This window comes from Egretta garzetta, unplaced genomic scaffold, assembly GCF_000687185.1.
Source record: "Egretta garzetta isolate BGI_Z169 unplaced genomic scaffold, ASM68718v1 scaffold204, whole genome shotgun sequence".
NCBI classification, from domain to species: Eukaryota; Metazoa; Chordata; class Aves; order Pelecaniformes; family Ardeidae; genus Egretta; species Egretta garzetta.
In genome coordinates this window covers 516692-533177 of record NW_009259424.1, presented here as the reverse complement: position 1 = coordinate 533177, position 16486 = coordinate 516692, and the positions used below count along the sequence as shown (strand labels likewise).

General features: G+C 44.8%; 1 protein-coding gene across 1 annotated transcript in view; it reads left to right on the top strand.

Annotated features, from left to right (window-relative positions):
* Positions 1-16253, top strand: part of TSPAN15 (tetraspanin 15) — a 19695-nt gene extending 3442 nt beyond the window's left edge. The window contains exons 2-8 of the mRNA XM_009636964.1: positions 3915-4137; positions 5878-5952; positions 8544-8639; positions 10185-10301; positions 13978-14025; positions 15502-15618; positions 16101-16253. Of these exons, the coding sequence (XP_009635259.1) occupies positions 3915-4137; positions 5878-5952; positions 8544-8639; positions 10185-10301; positions 13978-14025; positions 15502-15618; positions 16101-16253 (829 nt within the window). The remainder of the gene's footprint in view (positions 1-3914; positions 4138-5877; positions 5953-8543; positions 8640-10184; positions 10302-13977; positions 14026-15501; positions 15619-16100) is intronic.
* The last annotated feature ends 233 nt before the right edge of the window (positions 16254-16486 follow it).

Sequence of the window (16486 nt, the reverse complement as noted above, 5' to 3'; positions counted from 1 at the left end):
CCAAAATTTTTTTTTATTCTGGCTTGGTGAAGCAGATCTCATCCACTGTAAATGTCGGTGGGCTGGTTCTTTTTTTTCAGCTCTCAGTCTTACTGACTTATTTTTTTTTTTAAATTGTTGTAAAATGGGAGTAAAATTTGGCTGTGGAGTATTGGCTTGCTAAAATTTGGGGTGATCTGTGTTCTTTTGCTGCTTTTGGGGGCTTTGACGTACGGGATGCCGAGGCCGTTGGGTTTCCTCCCTGCTGCTGCTGTTCCTCCAGTTTGTTTGTGAGTGATGAACACCCGGATTTGAGTCCCTGGGATGACTTAAACCCCCCAGGAACTAAAATCCAGCCTCATCCAAAAGCAGAAAGGAAATGAAAGCATCGCTGGGAGTCCTGGAGGGGATGTTTGCGACCGGCCGTGTCGCTGCTGTGTCTTCCCATGTCACCCGAGGGCTTTTTTAAAAACTCCTTGTTGCTGTAACTTTTTCAGGCAACTTTTGCTGGCGAAGGAGGCTGTAATGTCATTTTTCTTGCCTGGCTGAAACAACCCCCAGCATTCTAAACAGAAGGTGCTTCTTGCTGAGTAAGCACTTTATTTAAGAATAAGTGTAGTAAATATGGGGTCAAACCCACCACTGGGAAATAAATGCTTTTCCTTTCTCTTGGGAAAGCAACTTCTGTGCGTGCAAAAGCCCCAGGGACAGTCCCCGGTGTTTGCTGGTGGATACTCATCTAATGTGAGTTTCCTGCGGACACGGCACCAATTGCCAAACTGGGAGCTGTTGCGCAGGATGCAGGATGTAAACAGTGCGAATATTGGTGGGCTACCGACACAAAAGCTGTGTTTCCACCCCTCGTCACAGGAAGGGGAGGTTTAGTTTGGACATTAGGAAAAATTCCTTCCCCGAAAGGGCTGTCAGGCACTGGAAGGGGCTGCCCAGGGAAGGGGTCGAGTCCCCACACCTGGGGGGATTTAAAAGCCAGGCAGAGGCGGTGCTGAGGGCCAGGGTTTTGGGGGTGGGATGGCAGGGGTAGGGGAACGGTTGGGCTGGGGGAGCTTAAAGGGCTTTGCCAACCTCAACAATTCTGTGATTCTAAGGGGGGAGCACAGACCCGGAGAAGAAATGCAGGTGGCATGATTGCTAAGTTAGCACATCTGCTTGGCATAACTAATTGCTGCTGTTGGTCTTGACTATGTTAAAGGTTTAAAAAAAGATTTTTATTTAACTGCTTTAAAAAAAAAAAAAAAAGATAATAAAAGCACGAATCCCGCTCGTAAAGAACGAGGATTTTACTTGCGAAGCCTTCCCACCTCCTCTGCACGCCACCCTTTGCAGGACGGTTAATTTAGGATTGCTCCGAGGGAGTTTTATTGCAGGAGTATTTTGTAGATGTATTTGCATCGTAATTTTAATGTCTGCTACCCTGACTCCTTCCAGGCAGCTTGGTACACCTCTAGAAGGGAGCAAGAGGAGGGGTGAGAAGCGCCTGTTTATCCCCTCTGGCTCCCGAGGTCACTTTAATCCTGGAATTTGTCTGGGATGTGGTATCGGCCACCTTGGTCCTTGGGGCATTAAAAGCTGTAATGGGTGGGAGTGGGAGGCAATTTGGGGTTCTTTTGGGGGGCCAAGCTGGTTTTGGAAAACGAAAGGCAGGACAGAAGTTTCTTGTACGCTTAAAACACTAGAAGTAGTCTTGGAGGGTGCGTGAGCAAAATGCAGATGGAAGGGGATGAAGACACATACATATATAAATATACGCGTCTGTATATCTTATGCTCCTCAAGTGGGCATGCGTCTTGTATTTCTACTCATGGGCACCTTTGCATCTTTCAAGACCACCTTAAATTCAATGTTTTGATGAGAAAACTTCGGCGAAGAATGACATTTCAGTGAACCTTCTAGTCTCGGCACACTTCTGAAATTCAGATAATCCCCGTCAAGCTTTAATCCCTGTGTATTATGTCCAATTTTTTTTTTAAATTATTTTTTTTAGTTTACTAAGCAAAGAATCTACCAGGCAAACGTTGAGCTTTGGTGTTTGCAGGAGAGTCTGTCTTTAAGTCATGTTAATCTACTGCTTCCCGAGCTGAGTAAATGCGGTCTGACACAAAGGTATCAGGTTTTTAGGGTTTTAAAAATCATTATTATTATTATTTTTAATAATAAAAATAATAATAATACAATTCCTGAGTCCCATATACATGTACAGCCTTGGCTTTTGTATTCTGTAATTGTTTTGTATGGTTCTGAGACTTTCCTCGATCGCGTTTCAAAATCTCAAACTGATTTGTTTATGTTGTCTTCTGCTTGCAAAGTAATTTGTACTTTGTTACTCAAATCATTGAATTTTTTAAAGAATAAAGCTAACACTACAAAATGACCATTCAGTAATAAAAAGCCCCAATTATGGTTTTATGGTAGAAGCATTATAAATGGTAAATTTGGGTACCTGTTATTTGTCCTCTATTTTTCCCTTCTGCCTTCCATAATCCCTGCAATTTCTGCATTTGTCAGAGGGAGAGCTGCGCTGAATTTGGTCCTGTAAAATTTTAAGTTGCTTGTTAAATAGCTTTGTTACACTTATTTTTATGGGTGAACCCTTCTGAGATTTTCTTTCTTTCTTCAGTGACAACTCAGTGGCATCCCTCACATAACGTCCTTTGGGTTTTTTGGTCCTACCTGTAGTAAATCAAGAATTTCCAGTCAGTTGTTCTTTATTTCAAGACATCCCGTAATTACAAAAATATTTCAACTGTTGGGTTCATGGTCTTGCGACTAAATCTGTCTTGTGGCCGGTATAGCCGGACCTTTGTCTGGGCTATACCACGTGAAAGCAAAAAGGTTTTTATATTTCAGTGGCGCACGCTCCGCGCTGGTGGCGTGCAGGGAGCGGACTGGGGGTTACTGCCGAAACGCCGGGTCGGGAAAGGGGAACGCTGTTTATCAGGTTGCCAAAATGATTGAGTGGAATCTGGGCTCTTCCCAGAGGATGCGCCTGGCTGTTGGAGCTGGCAGTAAAAGTTTTTCCACTGCAATGGTCATGGTTGAGTGCTGTGGGCTATTTTTTTTAATTTAAGTTCAGCATAACCCAGAGCAACTCGCAGCGTGCCGGAGGTTTAACACCAAATGATTTTGACTTAGCCGTTAATTATTCGGCTTGAAATATCTTTACCTTAAATGAAATGCTTCACTTCTCAGCTTTATCTGGTAGGGCTCATGGAAGTAGTGTAATTTCAGACTTGCAGGTTGGTTTGGGGTTTTTCTGGGGGGTGGGGTTTGATTTGGGGTTTTTTGTTGGTTTTTTTGGTTTTTTTTTTAATCCGGCCCATTTCCCCCGATGGCAGGAGGTGTGGAGGCATAGGATACACCTGGCCATATTTTCTGAGCCTAAATATAATGGGAGCTGATAGGAAGGGACATATAAGCTGTTGATTGCAGACTGGAAATTGTGTTGTGTTAGGGCAATATATATATATGAATATATATAAATATACATGAATATATATGAATACATATATATGAATATATATATACACGCGCACACACACACAGAGGGAAGGATGGACAGACATGCAAAGGAGGAATATTACTGCCATGGAATTTGCTAGCGTGTGTAATATATGTGATCTCAGATGAGCAATAAATTACATTTCAACCAGTGACGTATGTTTCAATTTGTTTAACTTCCAAAATGTTAAAACATTATTAAATGTATTTTTCAAATGAGCAAATCTCAGTTTTGTTTTTTCTTCTAACTCGGCTTTTTTCTGCTTTAATCTTTGAGGTGTTGGTTTGGTTTTTTTTGTTTTTTTTTTTTTTTTTTATCCGTACTTCTGATTTGAGTCTTTGGTTGTTGATAATTAATTCCGAAGTGAGTCGTCGCGGGTTCGTGTGTACTCACAAAATGTCCTCTCCGTGTTTACCAGGAGGAAAAGTAACACCCACGCTCTTTTCCTGTTTCAGGTGATCGGAGCCCTTGTCCTGGCAGTTGGGATTTATGCAGAAGTTGAAAGACAGAAGTACAAAACTTTAGAAAGTGCTTTTCTAGCCCCCGCAATTATTTTAATACTTTTGGGCATTATAATGTTCCTCGTGTCTTTTGTGGGTGTGCTTGCTTCCTTAAGAGACAACTTATGCCTTCTTCAAGCAGTAAGTGTTGGGTTTCTTTTTTTTTATTCTTAATTTTTAGAGCTTGTTGCCTTTGCCGGCCAGCGTCACCTGAATTCAAACCCATAACTCTTTCTATATCTGCATTGAAAAATGTGTTAATACAGTTGCTTTTTTGACTTTAATTAAGTCTAAAACTGCTTTATGGCGGTGGTCTCTGGATGTCCCTCCATCGGGGAGCATGAGTATTTCGTCTTGCCGGCGACAGGACAGGCAGGGGTCAGAGCCCGGCGCCACGAAAACCAGCTTTCCAATAGATAAGGGCTTTACGGGAAACAACCAGGAATGTGAATTATTATCAGCCGGCATGGATCTTGTGCAAACTCGGCTGTTGACATTCCATTTGACGCTGGCCTGGGTGCCGCAGTGCCCGGCCATGCCATGGGCATGTGCCCTGCTTTAGGGGAACCAGCACTGCCCTCGGCCGAAGGAAGAGGCAAGGTCTGGCCGCAGCCTCCCCTGCCAGCATGGGGAGGGAGACTTCCTAAAGCTTGGTGGGACGTTCAGTGCAGAGATGACCTGTGGTCTCCAAATGCTTCTCGTTTCAAGCCAGAGGAAGCCGCTAGAGAAAGCAAGCCCATGCCCATCAGCTGGCGGTGGCTGGGGAGCAAGGTGGAGGGACGCGTGTTGGGACGGTAGCTGTGGAGCACCACGGGACTTCCAGAGAAGGGACCTCAGGGGGAAACGAGAGGGGCACGGGTTCCTCTCCAGTCCATGTGAAAGGGGAAGTTTTAGGGATGTTCCTGTGTAACGCCGTGGTCGCAGATGGAAGTTGCACATACGACTAAAAGTGAAGTGTGAAAACCCGGTTTTCACCTTTGCATCAGTTCGATGTGAAGAAACGGCGAGTACGTGGTGTGTTACCTAGGCCAAAGCAAGAGGTAGCTGTGGACTTCAAAATCAGGCTGGGATTTTATCGAGAGTCCGTCTGTAGGCGGCGGCGGCTTCTTTCGCTCTGAACGCGGTGGTGTGTCCTTGTCTGAGGCCGAGGACGTTTTCTGTTCCCATTGTGGTAGCAAACCTGGTAGGGTATTCAAGCAAAAAAAGTCCCCGATGTCTGCTTCTCCGTCTGATCCCAGATTTAGCAGGAGAAAAGATATCTGCCTGGTGGGTTTGTGACACTGATACCGGGCACTGAGAGCACAGAAATTAAACCAGCTTTTGAGGCAGAGCATTAGAGATTATGGTCAGATGAGAGAGCCTAAAACTTCTTTCCTAAGTTCACCGTTAAGAAGCAGACCTAAATTTACCTAACAGCCATCTTTTATACGTAAGCAAGCCTTTGGGTTGGAAAAACATTTCAAGTACTGGCCCGCTGCAGCTTTCTCATGGTGTCGCTATGGATTTCTTCGTATTATTCATATTTTGCACGCACTTTGGTAAGTAGTCATAGATGCATACGTTGTGGTTGCATGTGAGTGAGCACGTGGCTATATACACCGATCAGTAAATAAATTGAGAGCTAGCAGGTGTAATTTTTCTTACCGCTGAGCCTGGTGAGCCCTATCGGTGCCCATCGAGCAGCCTCTGCACTCAGCTGGCTCGGTAATGCAGTTTTTAGAAGAACAAACCCGTCATTTTATATCTGTTTTTAAAACGACGTCTCATATGCAGAAAGCCAGGTGTGTTGGCAGTTGAATGTTACAGACTTAGGGACGCTAACTGGAAGAGTAATTGGGGTTTGTTCTGTTTAAGGACTCACTTGAGGTTGTTTTTCTGCAGTTCATGTACATTCTTGGTATCTGCTTGCTGATTGAGCTGACTGGTGGAGTGGTGGCCCTGATCTTCAGAAACCAGGTGAGCCTCTTGCGTTTGGGTTTTGATCACCGAGAATGTTGCTCACAATCAGTGATGTGAGAGCTATGCTACCGAACAAATAAAAAGGTGTTAAAATTGTCCCTCGAGCACTAATTCATGGGGTCTGAAGGCAGGTCCAGGCTTTTCAGGGCCTTTCAGGTTTGGGGATGGGTGGGATTGGCTGCCCGTTCTGGAGATGAATTCCAGATTAAAGAATTTGGAGAAAATCTGGTAAGTAAGAATGTGCCATGCAGGCAAAACAAGTTTCCAGCTCTTTGTGTATTACAAAATGCTTTCTTCTCAAAATGCCAATTTGGGACTTTTCCCAAATTGGATTTGGAGTTGGAGATTTGATGAATTTGGATTTGGAGACTTCATTTTTTTTAGTGGCCAGAATGTTTTACCGTATATCAGGGACAGCTCTTCCCTGCCCACACCCATCAGCAACATAACTAATTTCTGTAGGAGACCCCATCATTTACAAGCACGCTATAATTATACAAACCCCTTCATTTTTCTAAATGGAAAGCAGCAGACTATTTTTTTGCGTGTGTGTTAGAAATGTTTTAAAACATAAGTGTGTTCACTAGTGCAAGTACTAGATTTCTATGCTTTGATTTTTTAATTTTTTTTTTCTAATTTGGCAAAATACGAGCATTAAAAGGAGATGCTGAATAATAAGGCCTCTTCCCTCCCCACCCCAATCCTACTCATCTCATTTCCACAAAAAGAAGTCGTATGTACATGTTACATACGTTATTTGGGAAAAAAAAAAAAAAAAAAAAAAGAGCTTTAAAAAAGATTTTTTAAAAAACAAGAACTCGTTGTTGTTTTGAAGTAGCATCATGTTCTCCCTAGCTAGCGTTTTCTTCTGACTCCATACTGGACCAGAGTCGTGAACTCGACTTGTGAGAGCAGAGGATGAGTTACCTTCGTTTCTAGAAGCCGTCGCTCGCCGTTGCCGCTGGTGTCGCCTTGGCCCCGCGCAAGGATTTATTCTGAGTTGTGGTGGGAGCGCCAGGCTCATCCGAAGGGAGCAGAGCAGCCTTGCCCCCTGTAGGAGCGTGGGTGGCACGGGATGCCGAGAATTTGCCTGACAGAAAATTAAGTAAATGCCAAAGATGGTATTTGCTGAGGGGGTGAGGAAGAATTGCTGTTGACTTTCAGACAAAGAAAATGTGTTGTTGGGGTTTCTGTGCGCTAAGAGTTTTCCCAACGCGTGGATCGGGTGTCTGAGCAGGACAGCGATGCTCAGGGGCAGGTTTCTTTGCTTGTTTTATGAGCTTAATGGAGAAGTTGGCATTAGTATGGGGAGGAGAAGGAATTATTTAATAAAAGCTTAGGGTAATAGCCTGTATTTAAAAGCGGGTTGGTTTGCACATCTCGTTGATGTTTCCCATTTCTTTCTCCGTTTCCTTCTCAAAACCTATCGAGTCCAAGTGGGGTGATAGAGGCGGCGTGAGAGTAGCCGGTGTTTGCTGCCCTTCGTTCTTGGCCAGTTAGGGTGGTCCTGCAAAAGCCCTTCTTATTTCTCATCATTTATGCAATAATCAGTTTTGTTCTGCTTTGGTTTGCAGTGTTGCACTTGGTAATACTCAGAACCTGGGTCGGGGTATTTTGGGTTTCTCCCTGACCTGCAAGGATTTAGCTTTGATCGTTTTAGCAGCTGGGTTGACAGGAAGGTTTTTACGTTCTCGTATTGATTAGTCTCAATTTTTGCTATAATGTGATGGAGCTGGATGTTGAAAACTAAATACTCTTCCTTGTTTGCCTCATCTTCTGAACTTCAAAAGCGTTCTGTTGATTTAATTTCTCACACGCCAAGCTGAGGAGATGCCGGTTTGTATCTGCCGCTGCCCCACTGCCATATTTCTCAAAACCATGACTGTAAAATGCGCAGATACAAGGTATTTTCCACTTTTTTCTTCTTAAGGTTGAGTAGAGCTCATTATGTTATGGATTCCCTGGAAAATAAAACGGTGGAAATAAAATTCATGGAAAAATAAAATTCATGGCAGATGGTGAGCAGGGAAACAGCCAGCTCTTGTCGCCCGGGGGGTGGTGCAGACCACGGTGCCGTGACCCAGCACCCAAACCTGCCACTCTGTCACCCAAAAGATGTCGGCCATCCCCAGTGCCCAGTGGGAGGGATCCTGCCTTCCCGTTCTCAGCTGGGGGGACAGCAGCGGCTGCCTCCTTAAAAGAGGATGGATGGTCAGAGTCCCTGCAGGACTGTGCTATGATCGATTTTTAACTGTTTTTTGTTTTTTCTTTTTTAAAAAAAAAAAAAAAAGCCTTTCCTCTTGTGCTCATCAATTACACTTCTCCCCCCGACCTGTTCGATCCTGCCTTCCCGTTCTCAGCTGGGGGGACAGCAGCGGCTGCCTCCTTAAAAGAGGATGGATGGTCAGAGTCCCTGCAGGACTGTGCTATGATCGATTTTTAACTGTTTTTTGTTTTTTCTTTTTTAAAAAAAAAAAAAAAGCCTTTCCTCTTGTGCTCATCAATTACACTTCTCACTCTGATCTGTTCTTTTAAATTTTCTTTTGGCGTGTGTAACCCATGAGTCGCGTTTTACTTCTGCCTCCTAGACAATCAAATTTTTGAACGATAATATACGAAGAGGAATCGAGAATTACTACGATGATTTAGACTTCAAGAACATCATGGATTCTGTTCAAAAGCAGGTTGGTTTGTTGGGCTTGGGGGACTAATTCAGTGCCGAGATGTGGGAGGTCCTGGGCGACAGCTTTGAGTTTTTCCAGGGATGTGATAATCAAATTCTTATTGACCAGAGGGATGAGATCTCCTGCGTCTTCTGTTACATCGTCGCTGCGGGCAGGGCTCCTCCAAGCATCCCAGCTGGCATTTGAAGCCCCCTAAATGATGTCAAGAAGCCAGGGCAAAATGCAGCTTGGTAGCCGTGATTTGGATGCTCAAGGCCAAACGTGTAGGCTTATACACGCCCCACGGCTGAATTCAGACAAATTCAGCCTAAATTCCACCCAATTCTTATGCTAAGCGTTTTTGCTTAGACATTTAAAAGCATCTCGTTAACAGGAGGCACTGGATAAAGAGAAATTAGGTGGCAGTTAGGCTCTGGGAACCTGGGCCATTTTATTTTCGCTATACCAAGCTCACACCAAGGCATGTACCAAGCTCTTTACTAAGCTGGTTACTCAGAGGAAATGCCCATGGAAGCGTATATACCTGTAATTAAAATTCAGTAATTATGTTGAGCCCAGCTGAACATTACTTAATGGCACGTGTAGCTGACTCACAGCCTTTTTTTTTTTAATTATTTTTTTAAGGCTGGGGTGTTGAAATGTTTATTGGAATATTGAAGCGTTCTGCCGTGCAGTGCAGAGATTATAGAAGAAGCAGAAAATGTTCAGAAATTTGATGTCAGGACCCACGTGATGTCAGTGACCATGCCAAATAATGATTTTAAAAAAAAAAAGTTAACTTAGGAAGCGATATGTATATTTTATGGCATCGTTATGGAGATGGCAGCCTGCTTTGAAAAACAGAGTTAGCATGGAAAAATCTGTCGAAAGCCAACCATCCTGAGGAAATGCTGTCATTAGACTTGGTAACGCTTTACAGTTTCCATGCACTGCCCAAAATGATGTGTATGTACAGCGAACATGCATTTTAATGATTAAATAAACTGTTCCTTTTCCCTTCAGTTAAAACAGAAAGTGAACATTTCTATTAAGTCAGTATGAGCTTCCAGTGTTTGTTTGCCAGATCTCAGTTCTACTAAATTACACCCAAAACCTTTCAGTGAGTTTTGTTTTTTTTTTTAATGCCTTACAGCAACACTTTTGTCTCTTAGACTTGTTTCTAAATGTAGTCCAAATCTTTAAATAATTAAAGCAGTACATTACAGATCAAGATGGGGCAAATGTAAAAACCAGTGCTTAACGATGTCCAGACCTCAGAAATGATGGGAGATGGCACTTAGCAGCAAGTGCTTTGCTCTGGCACCTGGGGCAATAGCCCGATGAGTGGCAGGGGAACGCCACCTATATCTTTAATTCTTTTCAGTTGTATCTATCATATACATTCCTATATGCCTTGCTGATAAATCTGACAGAATTGCTGGGTGGCTCAGTGCTCTTAAAACTGCTTTATTATTACTTTGTTTTCTCGATATTGGAAGAGTTTCTGTTAAGATACGAATTTTCTTTTTTTTTTTCCTTTGCCTTTTGTGTCTTTTTTTTCCCCAGTTTAAGTGCTGCGGTGGGGAAGATTATAGAGATTGGTCAAAAAATGTCTACCATGACTGCGCGGCGCCGGGACCACTGGCCTGCGGGGTGCCCTACACTTGCTGCGTCACCAATAAGGTAATGCCGAGTCCCGGGTCGCCGGCATTCACTTAAAAAGGTGCCTTACTTTAGAAAGCCTTGGGGGGAGGAAGGGAAGGAAAATGGGTCTCTCCTGAAAACGGGAGCTATGGATCTGTGGGTCTTGGCAGCTTGAAAAGGAGAAAATAATGAATTGGATGTGTTGGCTCTGGTCCGTGTTACTGTCCCGCTATGTAGAAGGGATCGTGGGAGCTCCGTTAATCTCATGGGTCGCCTGGACCAGGCCTCCTTAAAATTAAGTCTTGGTGTTTTCCCTAGGGTTTGCTGCTCCAGCTTTGCCAGGAAGCCTGGGCCCCGATTTGCTTCCGTGGGTGGGGGTTGGAGTGATGTGCACCAGCTGCTGCACGAATTAAAAACCAAACAGAACGACCCTGTCGTCCAGAAGAAGCCAGAAACGTGGGCAAATGGGCTCAGGGCCAGCGCATCCTTGTGGGTGCAGGTCTAGACCAGAGCTGCTGCTCTACCCTAACCCATCCTTGAAGACTGCCTTGCCACCTTGCAAAATCCTCCCTGGGAGGGCACCCTGTCAGCTGGAGTCCAGACCAGTTTCTCAGTCTACAATGAACTGGTGTTAACCTAGGAGCAGGCATTGAGTTCCATATAAATGGACCTCGTGCTTTATATATAAATTTTAGCAGTTGTAATTCATCGTGCTTCATCTGAGGGATGGAGGTAATGCTGAATTTGATAAAGAACTATTCCTCAGCTTGAAACCAGTACGGGCAATCCCTGCCTCACTGGGTGTTGGTTTTTGGTCTGAACACGAGACAGAGAAATTGAGAATATGTAAGAGCAGATGTGGTAGAGCTCATGAGGGATAGCTGGCTGGTGCCCGTTATGTGCTGCCCTTTCTAGGTCTGCCTTAAGGAGGGGTATTTAATTAAAAAAAAAAAGGGGGAAAAAATGGAATAATTTTGTTAGTAATCCTGCTGGGTGTTGCTGAGAAATGTGTATAATATGAAGGTGTTTATTACGTATGCTTACACATTTTTTTTGTGCATGGTTAAAGCTGCCCTGAGCTTTGATTTATTCTCAGAAACCAAAGCTAAACAGTTATATTTTAAGTCTTAGGTGTTTGAGAAGAAGAAAGTTGTGTATATGAAAATAGTAGGTGCTGATCCACAGCAGCATGGAGCAGAAGGGCTCAGGATTTTGCCCTCAGCTCATGGCAAAGGGAGACAGAGCTGGCCAGTAAAGAGCAATCTGGCTTTTTATGGGTCATTCAAAATGCTGCTTTTTTTTTTTCCCTGCCTCTCTCATTTCTCCATTGCAGTCTTGCTTTACAAGGTTAGTCCATGTGTGTGGAAATACAGCAGTGCCGTGAAGGCGAAACCGGTGGCTAATGATGCTAGGTGCCCTTGCAGCCGTGGCACAAAAAAATCAAACAAGTTGAGGGTGTCAAATGCAGCCTGTCAGGCAGGAAAGCACTAAAATAAGAACTTCTCCGAGGAAAACAGGGAGTACGTTCTCCATACACTTCATTGGCAAATGGGGAGGTGGGGATAGAATCACAGAGTAGAAGCGTAGAATCGTTGAGGTTGGCAAAGCCCTTTAAGCTCCCCCAGCCCAACCCTTCCCCTACCCCTGCCATCCCACCCCCAAACCCTGGCCCTGAGCACCGCGTCTGCCCGGCTTTTGCCCAGGGCTGGGGACTCGACCCCTTCCCTGGGCAGCCCCTTCCAGTGCCTGACAGCCCTTGCAGGGAAGAAATTTTTCCTAATGTCCAACCTAACCCTGCTGATGAGGCTCCTTGCAGCCTGGAGGTAGCCTGTGAAGCGTTAAGCTCAGTGAAGTTAATTGCAAGGTGGGGAGAAGCCCCAAAATAACAAGCAAACGTCTTATTTAAGGGTAGCAAGATGCTGCAGTATGTTAGGGCTCGTGGCTTTGCCGCCCCGGGATGCCATTGATGTGCCTTGTGAAGCCCAAGCGGTGCGGACGCGTGTTGGGCAGGGTGACCCTAGCACCGTGGCTGTATGGCCGGCTGCCTCGAGAGCGAAGAAAAAAAAAAAAACCAAACCCACCAGAAGATGCATAAATCTTTTCTATGTTTGACAAATGCTTCCAAATACAGGCTGGTTTCTGTCCTGGAAAACTACAGATATGGTTTGTGATTACTCATGCACTTTGTAGTCATGGAAAACTTCTGTTAATGTCTGAGGTTGGATTCTGATCCTCTTAAAAAGCCCTGCGCCAAGCCAGGCTCATACTCGGGGGGGCTCTGAAGGGACTATTTTCAGGTCAAAGTATTTATTAAAGACTTGCACTAGTGCCGCAGATAAAAATTAGTCCCTGAATGCCTATAAACCTCTGTTCCTAATGCGTTTATCTCCACTGTGTACCTTTCCTTGTGCCGCGATGTCCCGTTGGCAAAGGCCATGTTTAAAAGGGAACGCCGGGGCTCTGTTCATGTTGTCGCGGACGTCGCGGGCGCCCACGCGTTGGTCTGTTAGGCGCAAGCGTGAAATTGCTCACAGCAGGCGCAGCGACACGCCGATGCCTGGTATTGCAAACCTGGACTTCCAGGGGTTATTTATTCCCTGTGGTTGACGGACGGGTGGTGCTCACGTTTTCGCAACAGACCTGTGAAGTGGTCAGCTTTTTTTTTTTTTTAGGAATGCGCAGAACCTTGTTTGTCAGGCAGGTCGAGGTGAGAGCCTGGCTTTGGGGGAATCTTAAAAAACCCTTGACCCTGGCTGGTGTTTCCGCCATTTTGTAACGTCCAGCTTCCTTCCATCTTTTGCAAACATCCCTCTCCCTTCTTGGGGAGGTGACCTGGGAATCCCAGCCCAGCGCTCAGTGTCCACCAGAAGCCTCATCTCTACATCTTGCCTTCATTTTGAGGGAGGGCACGTCAACGTGGTCCAGTTTGCTCTGCTTTATTGCCCTCATTTGTGTATTCTCGTTTTTCTCCATGTCTTCGGCTTTGTACATTGCTGCCTTTGATGCCGGTGGGCTTTACGTTGGCTGGTTTGTATGTGCAGGACAGAATTTTCACGTTAGCTTTGCCAGGCCAGGTAGAGCTTCAGGACGCAAGCGCAACGTGAAATGGCTTCAGAAAATGCTTTAATAATCTGTGATGAATGCAAGCACTCAGTCTTTTTTTAAATATATGAATGTTATGTTCTCATATGTAGTAATATAGAAAAACATTGTATTATAATAAATTTGGTCTTGTAAAACGTTCATGTAAGCATTCATAGTCCTGGATGTTATTTGGGGTTTAGCTATTTCTGAGCTTGAACTTGGCATCGTGATGGCATGACGGCCGTGTTAACCCCTGGTTTTCTTAATAAGATGTGTTAAATTTTATTAAAGCCTTAAAATTAAAACCAGCTGTTTGTTCTGTGGAAACAGCTGTGGCTTACAGCTGTGTCGTAGCGAGCTTTGCTTTCTGATGCCATGCTGGTTTTGCTGGGTAGATGCGGTTCAAATGTCTCATGTCATGACACACCAGCAATCCTGATTTCTCTAAATTCATGTGGAGCTCTGTCTAAATCTGACCCTGGGGCTGCTGGAAGAAACTGGTGTCGGACTGGGAAGTAATCCTGTTCTTGCTTTTGTATGAGCCGGGTCAACACAAGAAGAGTAAAAACATATTTCTTTGTGTGTGATTTTTGTTTTCTGCTACAGTTTATGTTTGTTGTTTTCTCCTCAGACAGACATTATCAACACTATGTGCGGATACAAAACCATTGACAAAGAGGTAACGTAACCAGTGCCCACCCTGTCATGGCAAAGGCTGGTCCTTCTTTTTTTTTTTTTTTTTTTTTTTTCTGTTGTTGGTTATAAAATTGTCTTCTGCATACTTAAATCTACCAGACAGTGAAGTCAGCAATTTATTTTATCTGGAATAACTTTCAAATATTTATAAAACCCCCTGATCTTGTTTGATTGGGGCATCTTCCCTTTCTTTGTGTCTTCCGCGATTCCTTGTTTGGCATGCATGCAGTGTGTCTTCCCACAGCTCGTCCCTCTTAGGCTAATTGCACAATTAATGCCAAGAAAACTGCTTTTATGCTTTTAAGTAGTGACTGGAGTTGGGGAAAGCTCTTAATGCTTAAAAGCCAAAGTTTCTCATTGAGTAAAATCAGTTATGGTAAAACCAACTTAGCTGTTTCTAAGTATTTTATATCCCAGTTAGGGGTGTTTTATTTTTAAGCCTGTAATAGTCCTGGAAGAGAAGTGGGAATTCCCAGGTTGTGTTGGCAGCCCTCTCCTTACTCCAGGAGCGGGATGGGGCCGCCTCCTCCTCCTCCTCCAGTCTTCCCTCTTGGGAATAGCTCCAGTGACTCCAGGGTGGAGACTGCTGGCTCAAGGCACTAATTGCAAGGTGATTAAGAAGGGAAATCGGTAATTGGATCTGCTGTGAGTTCTCCACTCCTGGCTTTGGAGTGCTGGTGCAGGGGGGGGGTTGGTCTGAAAAAGCCCCCTTTCCCCAGCTCATTTGCGGCACTTGGCGCACAATGCCAGCTTCGGTTGTTGGTTTTTGGGATTACCAGTTATCTTTCCATATGACCTGTCTTCATTTAGCTTCATTGATTTATGGCTTAATCACCTAACCGCTCCAGCCCAGCTCTAATGCCCCAAACACTTAAGCATATGCTTAACTTCGCTCCATTCATCTGCTTAGGACCCTTTGCAGCCTCAAGTGCTTTCTATATTATGGGTTGGGGTCACGGTGCAGCGCAGCTTGCAGGACTGAATCTGAAATCCTCTTGTTCCTGCCCTTTTTAGAGCCTATTGCAAAGCACTTGGTCTGCAATTTATGTTTTTCTACCGCTGTACTTTCAACTTGGAAGGAGAGATAAAAGCTAAAGAGAGACTTGTCTACTTTCCAAGTGGTCTAAAATGAGAATCGGATGCATTTCATTTAGAAAAGTAGTTGCAAGAGAAGATTTATTTAAAAAGAAAAAAAAAATTAAATAAAATAACTTGTTCAGGTGTGAGACAACCCCAAAAAAAGGCAGAAGAATCAGTGGTGAGATCTGTGTCGACTTCGGTGGGTTGAAAGAGGTGGGAAGGAGGGCCAGATTTGCCTCCCTGAAGTGTCAGTCCTCACGTCTTACGGTATCATAGAATCGTTCAGGTTGGAAAAGACCTTTAAGATCATCAAGTCCAACAGTTAACCTAACCCTGCCAGTGGACGGCCTGCTTGAATGTCTGCTCTGTTATTTTGCAGCGCTTGAGTGTCCAGCACATTATATACGTCCGTGGGTGCACGAATGCAGTGCTTATTTGGTTTTTGGACAACTACAGCATCATGGCCGGCGTGCTGCTCGGCATATTGCTACCCCAGGTAAGAAGGGGCCAGCGCATTTATCCATTAAAGGGAGGATTTGACTCACCGCTTAAGGTATGCGATTTGACTATATTTAATTATAAAATTTTTTTTGCTTGAATGTAACGTAACTGATAAGCTGAGGTGGCGTTCTGGTAGTTTAGCAGCATTACTGTGATACGTTGCAGGGCTTGGCTGGTTAATTTGGTTTGCTCGGGTGTTTTTTGAGTCCTCTCCTCCCCCCAGCCCCGTCCACTAAGACCTTCTAACGCTCCAAGGCATGGGGCTGGTAATTATACCTGTATCAGGTCTTCACAGAAACGATCCATTTACACCCCTATATGCAAAGCAGAATAACGGCGGGAGATTCTCTCTGTATATGTGCCGCTTACCTGCCCGTATATCCGACGTACGTGTACGTAATTTGTAAAAACCGCTGCGGGAAGCATTAGAGAAGCAGTATTTGATCTCTGACTAGGGATGCCCCTTCCTTTTCGCAGTTCCTGGGAGTGTTGTTGTCCTTGCTTTACATAACTCGGGTGGAGGATATCATCACCGAGCACAAGCTGAGCGAAAGACTCTTTGAAGAAGCGCAGCAGAGCTCTGCCCCCGAGTTCGCCGGAGCCGGCTGCTGCATGTGTTACCCGGGATGACTTTGGGAACCTCGAATACAGCTTAAAAAAAGACCCCAAAAACCAACCAAACAAAGCAAACTCCCCACCCGCTCTGGTTTGTGCTGGTTTCTGTGGTTATTGTGGACTGCGGGTGTAATGAGTGGGCCAGCAGGCGGGTGGTGGGTCAGCAGCGCGCCGATACCGCCCCAGCCTCGTCGCCCTCGGTCCGTCTGCAAGCCGAGGCGGCCCACAAGGGCTCCGGGCTGCCGACG